Source organism: Prionailurus bengalensis, chromosome A2 (assembly GCF_016509475.1).
Source record: "Prionailurus bengalensis isolate Pbe53 chromosome A2, Fcat_Pben_1.1_paternal_pri, whole genome shotgun sequence".
NCBI lineage: Eukaryota > Metazoa > Chordata > Mammalia > Carnivora > Felidae > Prionailurus > Prionailurus bengalensis.
The window spans coordinates 161,670,227-161,685,484 of NC_057348.1; the positions used below are offsets into that span (position 1 = coordinate 161,670,227).

Below are 15,258 nucleotides of genomic sequence, written 5' to 3' on the forward strand. Positions count from 1 at the left end.
AGCGCGGGTCACCTGGGTTTTCGCCTAGCAGCTTCTCTCGTCTGCCCCTTTCCGCCCTTTCTCCCCTTTGCCCTGCTTCTCTCCTCTTCGCCGCCTGTCCCTCCTCTTCCCACTGCTCTCTGATGTCACTCACGGCCCTGCGCACCACTCTCCTCTCCTAGTCACCGAGACCTCGTGGGCCCCTTACCAAATCAGGTATTACCTTCCCCAAGCTAACACCTTACCTGGGCTGTATGTAAATGGCAGACCAGGCCCAGTAAATACAACGGGAACAGGTTGGAAGCTATGAGAACTGTGAAAGTAACAGGTGCACCACGGGAGGACTGGTCCTGTTAAATACTAGAACAGCTACTGAAACACACCACTGAAAACAGCCTAAGGACAGAAACACCTGAAACCCGGACCTGGGAATCCACGTGGTATAGACACAAATGTCACAAAATAACCGCAGATGTTTACCGAGCAGCCATTATGTTCACGACAGCCCCGTAAGGTTAGGGCCTATGAGTCTTATTCCCATTTTACAGATGAGGAAACCGAGGCACCCAGATGGTACATAAATAGCCCAACGTGAAATGACTAGTAAGTAGGGTTGCCAACTTAAGCAGTCTGGCTCGCCCACACGCTTCGCCACGGTGTTTTACTTGCGTGATGGCTACGGCAGTCATAAACGCATAGGGGAAAGGAAAGGTCATTTGTGTAAATTATACTAGGAGAATTCAGTTGGCCATTTGGGAAAAATAAAGTAGCAACTAAACTTCTCTTTGTATAGCAAAATAAAGTTCCAAGTGGACTAAAGCATTATGTATAAATAAATGAAAGTACAAGGGTGTAAATGGATATTTATACTATGAATATCAAACTGATTTCTGAACAGCAAGGAAAGCATTTCACTGGATAAGTCCCAACAGAAAATACCGATTGATTTGGCGATATAAGCATTAAAAGTTTAGGTATATGAACAAAATCAAAAGGTTAATAGCAAGTTGGGAAAATATTCTCATCATTTACGATAGGCAAAATATTACAAATTGATATCCTTCACATGTAAAGAGCCCACATATAATGAAAAGGCCATCAAGGATGTGTTCAATCTCAGTAAATCAGAATACATCTTAGTAAAAGCAAAGAAATGCAAACTAAAACAGCATTATAATATTTTTCATCCATCAAATTAGAAAAATATTTTTCTGCAATAAAATGTGTTGCTTTCAAAATCAGAAAAACCAAGAAACATTACAAACTTAAGACTATTCCCTTCTAGTAACTGCAAGCAACACCGTCTCTGATTGCCATAACTAATAAGTAATTGCTTTAAGATCAAAAGAATCAGTGGAATGCTAATTTGGGAAATCTGCCTTATAGTTCACATATAGCTCATTTCAGCTTTCGTAGGAATCGTTACTTCCATCCTGAAGATGACACAGCTTCAGAAAGTTTCCAAAAGACTCAGTTTCAAGACCTTCTGGCCCAAGTCCATGGCTGTTCCCACCATACCACACTTCTCCCGTCCTTCTGTGGGGAGCGGTGGGTAATTGGAAGAACAGGAAGGTGGAATCGCAGGAAGGTGGACTGAGTTACCGCCTCATCTGCCGTCTTGCCCCCATCCGTGTTAGGATGTGTGCCAATCTAAAATACTAACAATGGCGCCGATATGTTGAGTGTTGGCTACGTTGGAGGCACTCACGTACCTCTTCTCATTTAATCCTCCCAAGGACTCTTTGAGGTAGGTGCACTTACCATCTCCTGTGAAGCAGCTAGGATTGCCCCCATTTTGCTGATGAAGAAACACGAAACCAGAGGGCTTAGATACTTTCATTCATTTAATGAATACTCAGTAAGTATCCACTCTGATCCAGGTTCTAGTCTAGCACTGAGGGCTCAGCAGTGAACGAGGTAAACTAACAAGGTCTCTGCCCTCCGGGCCCCTGTCATTTCCAAGAGGTGTGGGGGGAACAGACAAGAAAACAAATAAAGGAACCAGATCGTTGCAGATACTGACGTTACAATAGGAACACAAAGCAGGGTGATGTGATGGAAGATGATGGGGGGTGGGAGGGAGGGGTCAGGGAAGTGACCGTTTGAGTGGAAGTCTGAATGACCAGCCAGCGGGTAAAATGCGGATGCAGAGCATTCCAGGCTGTGGTACAGTGACTGCCAAGGCGTGAAGGCAGAAACTAGCTTGGCAGGATGGAGGGGTGTGAACAGTGCCAGTGTGGCTGCGGCAAAGGGACAGAGCAGGACAGGGGTTCAAGTAGAGGTCAGCGAGGTGGGGGAGAGTCAGATGGTGGGTGTTATTTCATGTGCCACCAAGGGAAGGGTGGAGACTGGACTGAATACAGATTGTCTCCTCCCGGGGACGGGGCCACTCAGAACTTCCTAATGGGCTCCCCTAGGTGGTCTCAACACGGGACCTGTCGTCTCTGGCACGATTGCAACAGGCTTCCCGTGTCAGTCTGTCAGTCCCTTTGGCTACAAATTTAGGTTTGTTATTGTTCATTCAGTCCACCTGGTCCCTGTCCTCATGGAAACAACTTTCTTTTTTAAAGACATTTAAAAAAAAATGCTTATTTTTGAGAGAGAGAGAGCACAAGCGGGGGGAGGGCAGAGAGAGAGAGAGAGAGGGAGACACAGAATCCGAAGCAGGCTCCAGGCTCTGAGTTGTCAACACAGAGCCTGATACGGGGTTCAAACCCACGAGCCGTGAGGTCATGACCTGAGCTGAAGTTGGACGCTCAACTGACTGAGCCACCCAGGCGCCCCAGGAGACAACTTTCTAATGGAGGACACACACATGTGATCAGAGACGTCTTCGGCGGTAATCGTGATGACTGCCATGGACCCATGTGGGGCGGGATGACCCTAGTCTGTGGGACTCCAGAAGGTTTCTCTGAGGCAGTGACATTTCCGTAACACTTTGCAGGTAAAAGGGAAGTTAGGCGGAGATGAGCCGTCCAGGAGGACTGTGCAGTTCAGCTGGAGGCCTGAGCCAGAAGAGTGAGTGAAGGCCGGGGTGCCTGAGACAGCTTTTTGTGGGTTGAATAGTGTCCCCCAAAATTCATGTTCGTCCAGGAACCTCAGCATGTTGCATTATTCAGAAATACGGTCATTGCAGGGGCACCTGGGTGGCTCAGTTGGTTGAGCGTCCGACTTGGGCTCAGATCACAATCTCACGGTCCGTGAGTTCGAGCCCCGCGTCCGGCTCTGTGCTGACAGCTCACAGCCTGGAGCCTGCTTCAGATTCTGTGTCTCCCTCTCTCTCTGACCCTCCCCTGTTCATGCTCTGTCTCTCTCTGTCTCAAAAATAAATAAACATTAAAAAAAAAAAGAAATACGGTCATTGCAGATTTAATTAGTTAAACTAAGATGAGGTCATACCGGATTAGGGTGGGTCTTTAATCTAATTGGACTCTTGTCTGTATTTTTTTTGCTTCTGTTTATTTTTGAGAGAGAGAGCCTGCATGAGCAGGGGAAGAGCAGAGAAAGTGGGGGAACAGAGAAAGAGGGTCCCAAGCGGGCTCTGTGTTAACAGTAGAGAGCTGTATGCTGGGGTCGAGCTCACAAACCGTGAGATCGTGACCCGAACCAGAGTCCGACGTGTAATGGACTGAGCCACCCAGGTGCCCCAGGACTGTTGTCTTTATAAAAGGAGAGACACATGAGGAGAACACCATGTGAAGACACACACATGCACGGAAAATGCCATGTAACGACAGAGGCAGACATTGGAGTGATGTGTTTCTAAGCCAAGGCATGCTAAGGATTTCTGGCAACCGCCAGGACCTAGAAGCGAGGAACAGATTTCCCCCTCAGTTTCTGTTGGGCAAAGCCACCGGTTTGTGGAACTTTGCTGTGGAAGCCTTAGCAAACGGATACGTGGCCTCAGTTCGGGCTGGAGAGCTGGGCGGAGCCTAGTGGGCCCTGATGGGATTCTGGATTTTTACCCTAAGAGCAATGGGGGAACCGCTGCTCTTAGGGTGACCCACAAAAGAAGGCAGTGATCAAATCTGCATTTTCAGAGGATCCCTCTGGCGGCTCAATGTCTCAAAAGCATTCAGTCCATCGAGGGTGGGGCCCCACAATATGACCCAGTCCCGGCTCCAGTGCCTTGCCTGGTCACACGGAACCACACACCGTTGGTAGTTCCTCAAATGCCAGGTGATTGTTAACCTCCCTCCCCTCCCCGGCAAGAGCCGACCTTCCCGGTCTGAGCCGGGCCCGCAGGTACCCTATCTACTTCCTGCAGATAACGAACGAGGTGGACATTCTGGGAAAAGGTTTGACAAGATGCATCAAAAGCCTTAAAAAAAAAAAAAAAAAAAAGTCCATACCCTTTGACAGGGCAAATCCACCTCTTGGAAATAACCAAATATTTGAAAATGTATAAAGAACAGACAGAAAGTCCAGCCGCTCGTCACGGTGCTTCTCAAGGTCCACCTCCGCGTGGTGCAGATCCATCGGCCTCCAGCTTAACCGACTGGAGCTTGAGGCGAGTGGCCAAAAGGCAACGCTGCCCGCGAAAGGGCTGGTGCGGCCCGCGGCTCCCGGGGTCCCGGGAGCCCGGGATTCGCTCCCCGCTCTCGCCGGCGGCGGCGGCGGGCCTCCGGGGTGGCGCCCGTCCCCGCGCTCCACCGCGCGGCGAACCCGGGGCCTGCCCTTTGTGTTCGCACCCGGATCTGCACAAAGCACGGGCCCCGCGAAGCTCGGGAACGGGGCCGGGCAGGCGGGGCGCGCGAAGCAACGAGAACACCAGGAAGGGCTGGTCCCGGGCGGGGCGGCCTCGGAGGGAGAGTCCCCCCTCCCCCCACGCACCCCGGGACCCCGGGGACGGCCCCCCGGTAGGCGCGCGGCGGCCGCCCGCGCCACCACCGAGAGGCCGGCGTTCCTAGAGCGGCCGCGGGCGGCCAGGTGCGCGCGGCGGCCTCCGGGCTCCGGCCGGCAGGGGGCAGCACGGCGGCGGCCGCCCCACGTGGCGGGGGAGCGGGCGGCGAGGCCGAGGGCCGCGGCCGGCCTGGGGGCGCCGGACGCCTTCCGCGGCCGGGCGGGCGGCGGCCCGGTTCAAGTCATTAGGGATTAAATTTACAAAACGCACGCGCACTCATTTAAAACAAGCCCAGAGAAGTAAAGTTTTGAAAGGAAACGCTGCAGAGTGGCTCCCCTCCGGCCCTGGCTCCATCGGCTCCGCCGCACGGCTTTCAGCGCCTGGCCCCGTTTCCCCGGGGCGCGCCCGGGGCCCGGGCTGCCGCGGGGTCGCGGAGGGCTCGGGCGGGAAGGGAGGGAGCGGGGGCCGCGGCGGGGCGGTCCTCGGTGGGGGGGGTGCCGGGGCTGCACGGCGCGGGGGACGCGTCCCGGGGCCGCCGCCGCCGCCGGGTCTTAGGCGGAGCGGAGAGCAGGAGGACGCGGACCCGGGCCGCTGGAAGCCGGGGAGCCTCGGCGTCGCCGCCGGCCTGTGCAAACAGACGGACGACGGTGACAGCGCGCAGCCGGCGGGGAAAGGGTGGGAGGGGCCCCCGGGTGCCGGGGGAATCCCAACGGCTCCATCTCCCCCCAGTGCAGCTCTGCTGCCCGCAGACCCTTGGACTCAGGAGGCGGCTGGGTGACCCTCTTTCAAAGGCAGGGCAGCCCAGAGGATTCCTGCCGTCGCCCCTAGGTACCCTGCGACCGTGGTAAGAGGATTTGGCAGTGACTCGGGGGCTCTACCTAATATTGGGGCTGAAATATCGGAGGGAAAGATAAAATGCGATTTTTAATATCTTTTAAAGAATTTGGATTAGCTTGACGAGAAAATCGTCGGCAGCCCCACCAACGGGGCAGAGATTTGGGGGTGTCACCTGTGTCTCTTCCTGCACAGGGTCACCTGTGGCCCACTCACCCAATCATTTTCACATTTACCGCGCCCCTCGCGTGGGTCAGCCCCGGGGGGCCAGATGCGGGAGCAAACAACCCGCCCCTGGGAAGACTGAGGACAACTGTTCCTCCCCCCCCCCCCCCCCCCCCCGGCCCCACGCCCTCAGTGCCAGCCCTGCACACAGAGCCCAGGGAAGCCTGGAGCGGCGTTGTGTGGCCCAGTGTCCTGCAGGCGTAACGTGCACCTGGATCTTCCCTTGCCTTCACCGTGTACGCATTTGCTGTAAAAATTTCTTTGGGGATCCTTGTAGCTTCTGACGGGGCTTTTCTGGGACATCTGTGCTGCTATTTCCCCCTGCCTTCCAGGGATTCTTGGAGAGTGTCACCTCTGCTAGATTTCACTGCGACTCGCCACTGTCTGATGAGAACATCTGCCCGGTATTGTAGAGGTTATAGAGAATGGAAATGTTTATAGCCCGAAAGGAAGAAATAAGAAACCGTGTGTCCTATCAGAGAATGAAGCAAGCATGGAATGGGTCTCTGGATAAATCAAACACACAGAGTTTGGATTGAACTGGGAAAGGTGAAGCGAGAAGGGTCATCAGAGACCCGGAGGGCATCCCGAGGGCCAGGGGAGGGCTGATCAGGTGGGCTTAGTACCTCCCTGGCACCCTGCCCCCCATTATTTTACTTGTTTACTTTCTGAAAATGGCTTTATTTAAACAGGATCCTGGGCTAAAAACAAAAGCCTGAAAACACTGACAGATGAAGCCCAGAACATTTGGCTGATCGTTGTATATTTGATGAAGATTTTGTGTCCTTAGTCTGAAAGACATTCTAAAATATTATAGATTTAGTTTCTGCCGATTCAGTTTCTTCCAAGTAATCCGCTTAATTTCACAGGTGTGGAGGTGTTTAGAAGTCCTCATACTGGGTGGTAAATAAAATGATTTCTTCTGTTACATTTACTGTGGAGACTTGATGCCTTCTTCTGAAGAAATAAAGGGCTCATTCAATTTTGAGATAAACTTTTATTGTTGGGAACTCAAAAATTCCTTTCACAGGAAAAATAACAATGCTATTTTCAGTTGGGGGGAAAAGGGTTTTAAATTAAATTCTAAAATCCTATTATGTGCTTATTACATACTAATGTGAGTTCATCTTTCTGGTAAAATGAACACCCAAGCATGTTTGTATGCAGTTTATGCCCGTTCCAAGACTCTAAAAAGCTGGCACAGATTCGGGCAAGAAAAATGTGTCTATTTCCTCTCAATATGTCTACTGTTTGAATTAAATATACTGGAGACTGGTGCAATTTGGTCTGGATATTGACTTGTTTTTTTTAGCAGTGCTCTGAAATGTTTGAGGTTTAATTTTTTTTTTTCAAACTTATTTCAAAATGTATCACAAACCTTTGACTTGGTAAATCAGTTAATTCAAGATAAGCTAAGGAAACCACTGCCTTAAAGTGGGAAGGGAATAATAGTAATTTTAGTTGGATACATTATTAAATTGTGCAGAGGGTAACTATGCAAAATCAATGTACTGCTTTTACTTTTGGACAAAATTAATGTGACTTTCAACAATGACGATTAAGTTGCCAAGTAGGCAACACAAACTGGGTGGCTCCGTTGGTTAAGCATCTGACTCTTGGTTTCAGCTCAGATCATGATCTCATGGTTTGTGAGTTCGAGCCCCGGGTCAGGCTCTGTGCTGACAGCATGGAGCCTGCTTGGGATTCTCTCTCTGCCCTTCCCCCATGCTCTCTCTCTCTCAAAAATAAATTAACATTTAAAAAAACACTTAAAAAAGGACAAAACATACATAAACATTTTATCTTAGATTTTAGAATTTACATCAATAATTTGCCTGCAGAAAATTCGATCATGGAGCCATGTGGCTCTTGGATCATCCCCTCAGTGGAAGAATGGCAAAAGTCAGGCTTCATAACCTGTTTAACTTTCTGCTGAATTTAGGTTAAATCCAATCAATTTCAATCCTTTGAGGGCACCACCTTTGTGTTTCTGTATCCTGTAGATAAAGAACTGATGGAATACTGTGCTTAAAAAGGTATAGACTCTTCTGATTCTAAAAGGAAACAGTTTGTTATCCTGATATTCATTATTTAAGTGATAGAAGTTTTCACTGGTATATTTCGTCATTAAAATTCAACTTTCCCTTTCTCTGGTTGATAGACAGTAGTTGGCTCCTTCCTATCTTACACTCGAGTTAATTGGGAACCGGGGTATTATTTACAAAGAGAAGCCGTGAGTTTCATTCATGCGGCTGGCAGGAATGGCGAGAAGGAACAGTGACGACCACAGGCAGTGTCGCCTGGAAGAGGAGAGTGGTATTTTATTAGGGAGCAGGTGCATTTTCTTTGTCATCATCTCCCTCGCCCAGCTCCTCTGTTAAACAAATGGCTTGTTAGGTCCTGACTTCAACAAACAGAAGGGGAGCCCCTGGCCTTAACACACAGTTGTCTTCCCAAACGCCTTAAGCAAGAGAGAGAGTTTTAAACGGGTGGGGGCGGCGGAATTCCTAGCTGGGCAGTTCAGCCACTGAGGCCTCTGCAGGTGAGCTGGGCCTCCCAGGGGGGCCGGGTCCCAGGGGGGCCGGGTCCCAGGGTTGCAGGCCAGGCCAGGCCTGGCTGAGCTAAGCTGGTGGGCCAGTGAGCCCTCTGCTTTCAGCCAGATGCAGAGCTTAGGTGCAGTGTCCACAGGACGGTCAGGGCTGCAAATCAGAGAGAAATAGTGCTCTTTGCCTTTTTTATTAAGGATCCACGCTGAAGAAATTGGGAGGCAGTATGGAACAGCAGTTAACAGCACACGCTTTGGGTCCCACACGCTTAAGGGTCCATTCTGGTCACGTGACCTTGGACTAAATGCTTGACCTCTCTGGATTTTATCTGGAAAAGGCAGGGACGAATACCGATTTCACAGGTGGGCACAAGAGAAAATGAAATGAAAGCATTTTGTTAGCACAGTGCCTGGAACATAGGAAGATCGCTGAATCGTGGTGATGATTGTTACCGTCCCTAAAACTCAAGGCTGGGCTGAGCGCTGACCGGAAGTCAGTCCTCCAGTAAGGCCAGCGTCCGCAGTACTCGATTTCATTTTTCCTTTTCTCGTTCTTTCTTTCCTCTTCCTTCCCTCCTTTCTTCCTCTCTCTCCCTTTCTCTTTCTTTTTTAAAAAGGGTGTTAGCCTGGAGTTACCTCTTGTAGAAAATAGAAATAAAAGGGTTAGATTCTATTGTATTTTAATAAAAATACTCGTTTTAAGGAACCCAACTAGAGGAGGTCCATGAAGACTTTTTTTTTTTTTTTTTTAATTTAAATCTAGAAGTTCCCGCTATGCCTGGGAAGCAGTGAGAGGCTTCAGTAGCCAAACAGCTTTCCAGAGCTGGAGGAGAGGCCTTGGCCTGACTCACCGTTGCCCTGGCAACAGGAGGGCCTGGAGGCCTCCGGCCCTGATCCCTTAATCTGAGGAGCCTCCACCACTGTGCCTCGGGAAAGGTCTCCCCCGACACCTGGCTGGTTAAAGCACCAAGAGGAGATAGAGGCGGGGCTCTTTCCTGGAACACAGCTGCCTAAATGTGTCCGAGAGGGTCTCAGCTTTCCAGACCCCCGAAGGCTTGGTCTAGAGGACTAGGCCTCCGAGTCTCCAGCATGTCGAGGAAGCAGATGGCTTCCCATCCTTCTGTGTTTCTCCATGGGGCCCAACACAACCGCTTTGCACACAAGTGGTGCTTAATAAGTACCTGGGGCGGTCCCCAAGGGACCAGACTGCCCCCCACCCCCAACCTGAGGAAGTTGCATGAATTTCTCCAGCTGCAATGGCATAGAGTCCACACAGAGGCCTTTTTTGCCTCTGCAACTGTCTTCTCTGACGATGTTCATAATTTTGGCAAACATATGGCTCAGGGCATGTTCTGCTCACTATATTCTATTTCCTCAAATTTTGTCTTACATCTGAGGATACAATGGAATAATTTGAAAGAGGGGCTGGCTTTCCTTTTCCAACAACCATTCAGATCCCAGGGAAAGGCCTCTGTGGTCAAGCACATGGGTTTGGGAGTCAAAAAGGCTTGAGGTCAGGCGCGCTTGGGTGGCTCAGTCGGTTGAGTGTCCGACTCGGTCATGATCTCGCGATTCCTGAGTTCAAGCCCCGCGTCGGGCTCGGTGCTATAACGGCTCGGTGCTAACAGCTCGGAGCCTGGAGCCTGCTTCCAGATTCTGTGTCTCCCTCTCTCTCTGCCCCTTCCCTGCTCATGCTCTCTCTCTCTCAAAAATAAATAAATGTTAAAAAAAAAAAAAAGACTTGAGTTCAAATTTTGACTGTACCATTAGGTTGCTGGGTGACTTTGGGCCTAGTTAACCTCTCTGAGCCTCAACCTCTTCATCTATAAAAAAGAGTATAACTAAGGTCTTCAACAGTAATTAGCATTCAATTAATGGCAATTGCTCTTCCTGGTACACAACTCCATGGGGCCCATGGCAACTGGTTTCAAAGTCTGCCCTTCTAATTAAATTAAGGGCGCCGGGGGGGAGAGCACTGTGGATGACGACCAGATACTCAGAACGGTGGGGTACAGCCCACTGCAAATTCTGGCTTGCGGCGGACAGGCGTGTTTCAATCCCTGTCCACTCTGACATCGAGACCAAGAGTTGCTTGTGTGCTTTTGAACTTCTTCACACCAAAAATAACTTTCTGCTTCTGCCTGTGGGGGAAAATCTCCTTCTTGGAGATTCATTCTTTCAGAATACAACACGAGCCGGCTACCTACCTGAACTTCTGTTTTTATGTAAATTAAGCCGTCTTTAATTATGAGCTAATAATGAAAAAAGCAAACTTTTACCGAGACCTTAGTATGTGCCAGCCTCTTTGCTACTTATTTATTCTTTACGTGATTTAAGCCTCCGAACAGTGGAGCCTTATTTATCCCCATTGAACGGGCGAGGAAGTTGATGTTCTGCTAATTAGCTGGTTCAAGGCCATACCGCTGTCAAGTTTAAAGCCACATCTGGTCCACTCCAGAGTCTGTCTGCACTTCTGTGACCGTCCTCGAGAGCTGTTGGCCTCTGACGCCATGGAGATCGTGGTGGATGGAAAGTGACAGTCACCATGGTGTGAGCGAAGAGATACCGTGGAGCACAGCCTCCCCCCCCCCCGCCACCCCCCAAGACGCTTGGAGAGGGGGTTAGAGCCAAGAAAGGGAAGGTAGAGGCACAGAGAACCCCCAAAAGCCCAGCCGAGCCCCACGCAAGAAGTACGGGTCCCTGGCTATATTTAATCCGTTACGGCCAGATTTCCTAGGAAAAGAAAGGCTCACCATTGCCACGTGGCCCCCAATGCCCCGAGGATGCCCTGGTAACTGTGTATAACAAATGAAGTCACTCTGAGCCTCCCCAAACCACCGTGGTCTCCTCAAGTCTGAACATCTCCGGCACTCTTGGTCCTCCAGTTCCGGGACCAGTAAATTGGGCACCAATGGCCCTCCACCAAGTATCTCCACAATGCCTCTAACATCCCTTCCAGGCCTCAAATATCCTGGTGTTCCAGAGCACCGGGTCCTCCGGCATTCCTTCAGCCACTAGCCACCAGACCCATCATCCGTGGCCCATCTGCTGCACACGGCTGCTTCCCCCAGATGTCTGACCACGGCACGTTTCCCTCCCCGTCCGCTTCGGTCTCCTGCTATCTGTCTGTATCAAGCCTCTCCTGCTTGGCAAGGGTTTCCCACACGAGAGCAAATCAAACCCCACCGTCACGAAGTCTTAGGTCCAAAACCCCCTCTACACGCAGAATCTGCTTCAAGCCAACCTTTTTGACCTTGGTTTCCTACCCAAGCCCTTTCTCCAGCTCAGTAGGTTTCATCAGTCACTGCTTAACATTGGAGCTCATTTGCCATACCTCCCCCTTTAAGGATCCCGCCGCCGAGAAGGCCTGGCCCATTTCTCTCCTCCGTGGAATCCTCTGCAGCCCGGGATGGGCTCCGTCACCACCCTCGTGGAGAAGCTCTTCTGACTCCTCCAGGATCCTCCCCCTGTGGTCTGCCTCACTGCCTGCTCCTGGATCTGACTGCTCTTCAGCTGGTTCTGCAGCCCAGGACCAAGGCTGGCCTTGCAAGCCCCTCGCACTAGCCGCGGCCTCCTCCCGGCCTCCAGCTGCTTGTTCTAATGTCCTACCAGCCTTGCAGAAACTTTCCAGAAAAGTCAGATCCTTTCAAATGTGAGACCTTGAGCATCGCCTCCCCTCTCTGTGCCTCAGTTTATGCATCCTGATAAAGGAGGCAGTTGACGACCTCTGGGTCTCTGCAGAGCCAATGAAAAGGCACCTTCTCCCTCAGATTCCCTTTTCCGATCCTCTTGTCCACCATCCGCTCCTCTCCACCCTGACTCACGGCTTAACCTGCCTCCCCCGAGCACTTCTTGTCTCGCCCGCTGTTCTCCCCATTTTTCAGCAGAAGCCTGGCCTCCCCGGTTTACCAGGCTGAGCTCGGCCCTCTGCTAGCCTCCATGAATTGTCCCTTCATCAAATTGTCCGAATTCTCTCTGGGTCACTGCCAAGCCCAGGAGCAGGTGAGAATAAACCGCTCCGGTGGGCAAAGTAATGCACCTGCAGTTTCTCTCTGGGCGCCTCACTGGGGGGTCATCGGAGATGAACCAACACCTACAACCAGGGTGCGTTGGTGCATTTCACAAACCCAGAGAGTAGCTTTGGCGCAACATACACATAAAAAAGGTCTGACCGGAGCCTTTTGTGGTTCCTCCAACCACGGGCACCAGGAGCCTCTGCACCCCTTCCCTACCCCCTCCCTGCACCCCTGGCCCGCTATCGCCCACCAGCTGCATTTCAAGCTGGGCGGGAGATCTGGCCCGGTCCCGAGGGAAGCGCCCAGCTTTTGCCGTAGAACTGTCTCTCCAGCCCATTCCAAACCTGTTACCCTTCCTGACCATTCTGGTCAACCGGGCCCTACCGCTCCCTCGGCTCCCAGTGTCCTCCCCACACCACGGCGCGCGCCAGGGTCCGCAGCCAGGAGCGTCCGCCCTGCCGTCCAGGGATTCACTACAAGCTCGCCACCTTTTCCCTGTTCTAATCCGCGGGCTCCGCGCCCCCTCCACCACCCAACACAGGGAGTGGGCACAGAAGAGGGGCTCCAGAGAACCTGTCAACTGACGCTAGGCACACGCCCCTCGGCCACCTTCTCAACCCTCCCCTTCAAAACCAAACAAAAACGGCAAACAGGAAACGCTCGTCTTTTAAAAATTACTCTATTATTATCAAATAGAACCACAGTATCCAAAAGGTAATTATAAAGTTCTATTCCCCAACTAAGTGGCCCTACACCGCCCCTCCGAGTGGCCGGCGGCCAAATCACTCCCCCCGTGCTGATTGGTTTCATCCATTTTATTGTCAAGGAAATTAACAGCCCGAAGGGGGTTCCCCAGGTCCCCGCACTCCCCACCCGCCCCCCCCGGGGCCCCCGGTAAACACGGTAAACACGGCAGCAAGCGACCTGGTCTCACTACCCCCGTGTCCTTGGGAGGAGGGACGAAGGGAGGGAGGGGGGCTCACGGCAAGGGGGCTGGGGGCGCCCCGCCCCCGCCCGCCCGGCTCGGGCCTCGCGGCGGCGGCGGCCGGGCAGGTGTCCGGGGCGGGCCGGCCGCGCAGCTGGCGGCGCACCTGGCCGGGCGGCGCGGCGGCGGGCGCGCTCACTCGCCCGTGTGGGTCCGCAGGTGGTACTTGAGCGACTGCTTGTAGCGGAAGCACTTGGCGCAGTGCGTGCAGGGGTAGGGCCGCTCGCCCGTGTGCGCGCGCTGGTGCTCCAGCAGGTGGTGCTTCTGCGTGAAGCGCTTGCCGCACTCGGCGCAGTGGTAGGGCCGCTCGCCCGTGTGGATGCGCCGGTGCTCGAGCAGGTGGTGCTTGCGGATGAAGCTCTTGCCGCACTCGGGGCAGGCGTGCGGGCGCTCGCGCGAGTGCACGCGGCAGTGGTTGGTGAGCTTGGACTTCTCGCTGAAGCTCTTCTCGCACTCGGGGCACTTGAAGGGCCGCTCGCCCGTGTGAGTCCGCTGGTGGCGCAGCAGGTGCGACGGGCGGCTGAAGCTCTTGCCGCACAGGCTGCAGATGAAGGAGACCTCGTGCTTGCCCGCGTGCACGCGCTGGTGGATCACCAGGCTGATGTGCAGGCGGAAGCTCTTCTTGCACTCGGGGCACGTGTAGGGCCGCTCGCCCGTGTGCGTGATCTGGTGCTTGGTCAGGCTCGACTTGTGGCTGAAGCTGCTGTCGCACTCGGGGCACTTGTAGGGCTTGGGGCCGCCGCCGCCGCTGCCCGAGCTGGGCGACTTGGGGCGCGGCTTGAGCGTGTGCTTGGGGGCGAAGCCGGGCCCGCGCTCGGGGGACGCGTAGCCGCCGCGGACGCGGTGGATGCGCTGGTGCAGCGTGAGCTGCTGCTTGTGGCGGAAGCTGATCTCGCACTCGGCGCACTCGTACGGCCCCTCCTTGATGTGGTTGCGCTGGTGGATGATGAGGTTGATCTTCAGCCGGAAGCTCTTGCCGCACTCCATGCAGGTGAAGGGCCGCTCGCCGCGCCGGTTCCGCTGCTGTTGGCTCGAGGAGCCGCGGTTGTCGCCCGGGTGCCGCTCCCCGTGCGTCGGCGGCGCCAGCCTCTTCACGGCCGGCTTGCCCAGCTGCAGCGGCGGGGGGCTCTCCTCGCCCTCGGGGGACAGCTCCCCGGGCAGCGGGGTCTGGTACATGCCGGCCTCGTAGCGCCCCGACAGCTGCCCGAGGGCCTGCAGGTGCTGCGGCAGCTCGTCCTCCTCCTCCTCTTCCTCCTCCTCCTCCTGCTCCTCGGTTTTGATCACGATCCCCTCTGCTCCAGGGACAGGGAGAGAGACGGAGAGAGGTCAGCTGTCGCCCGGAGCCTCCGCCCTGGGCGCCGGCGGGTGAGGTGGCTTCACCCTCGCCCACACACACTGCCTGTGTCTCACCGGCCCCGGTGCCTTCTTTTGGGAAAACGCTCCTTTCCACTCCCTGCCGCCCCGCGGCTCCCACCTCCACGGGGTTGGGTGTCTGACCCAGGTGGGCCTCGGGGTTGGGTCAGGAAGGAGCCCAGGCCCCCAGTGGCCCGTGGGAGCCCTCTCTGGGAATTCTATGCAGAGGGAGCAGGAAAGGGGCTGCCCGGCGCCCATCTCCCCAAGCTGCTAGCGGGCAGTACTCAGCAGGAACGAAGGAACCCAGCATGCGGAGCCCCCCGGGGAACCACTACGGTCCCGGGTGCCTGAAGCTGGCATGCTGGTTGGACCTATGGATTCCTATCGTGGGCCAATAACCACGCCTTCCGGTTTTCACTTAGGCTGCTTGGGGAGGTGGGTTTCTACCATCTTTATGGAAAGGGCCTTGACTCATCAG

The 15,258-nt window shown here is 53.7% G+C and overlaps 1 protein-coding gene and 1 long non-coding RNA gene across 4 annotated transcripts in view; one reads left to right on the forward strand and one right to left on the reverse strand.

Moving 5' to 3' along the window:
- The first annotated feature begins 5,353 nt into the window (after nt 1–5,353).
- Nucleotides 5,354–7,159, forward strand: LOC122488501. The gene is made up of 2 exons (XR_006298632.1): nt 5,354–5,666; nt 6,214–7,159. It is a non-coding gene; the product is annotated as an uncharacterized LOC122488501 (long non-coding RNA).
- Nucleotides 7,160–13,510: 6,351 nt separating this feature from the next.
- The window catches only part of ZNF777 (zinc finger protein 777), a 28,670-nt gene continuing 26,922 nt past the window's right edge, over nt 13,511–15,258 (reverse strand). For 2 of the 3 annotated variants that reach the window (XM_043589851.1, XM_043589852.1), the window contains exon 6: nt 13,512–14,719. In XM_043589851.1, the coding sequence (XP_043445786.1) occupies nt 13,563–14,719 (1,157 nt within the window). In that variant the 3' untranslated portion in view covers nt 13,512–13,562. Of the gene's footprint in view, nt 14,720–15,258 lie in introns of all 3 variants that reach the window. The other variant, XM_043589850.1, reaches the window with a different exon arrangement.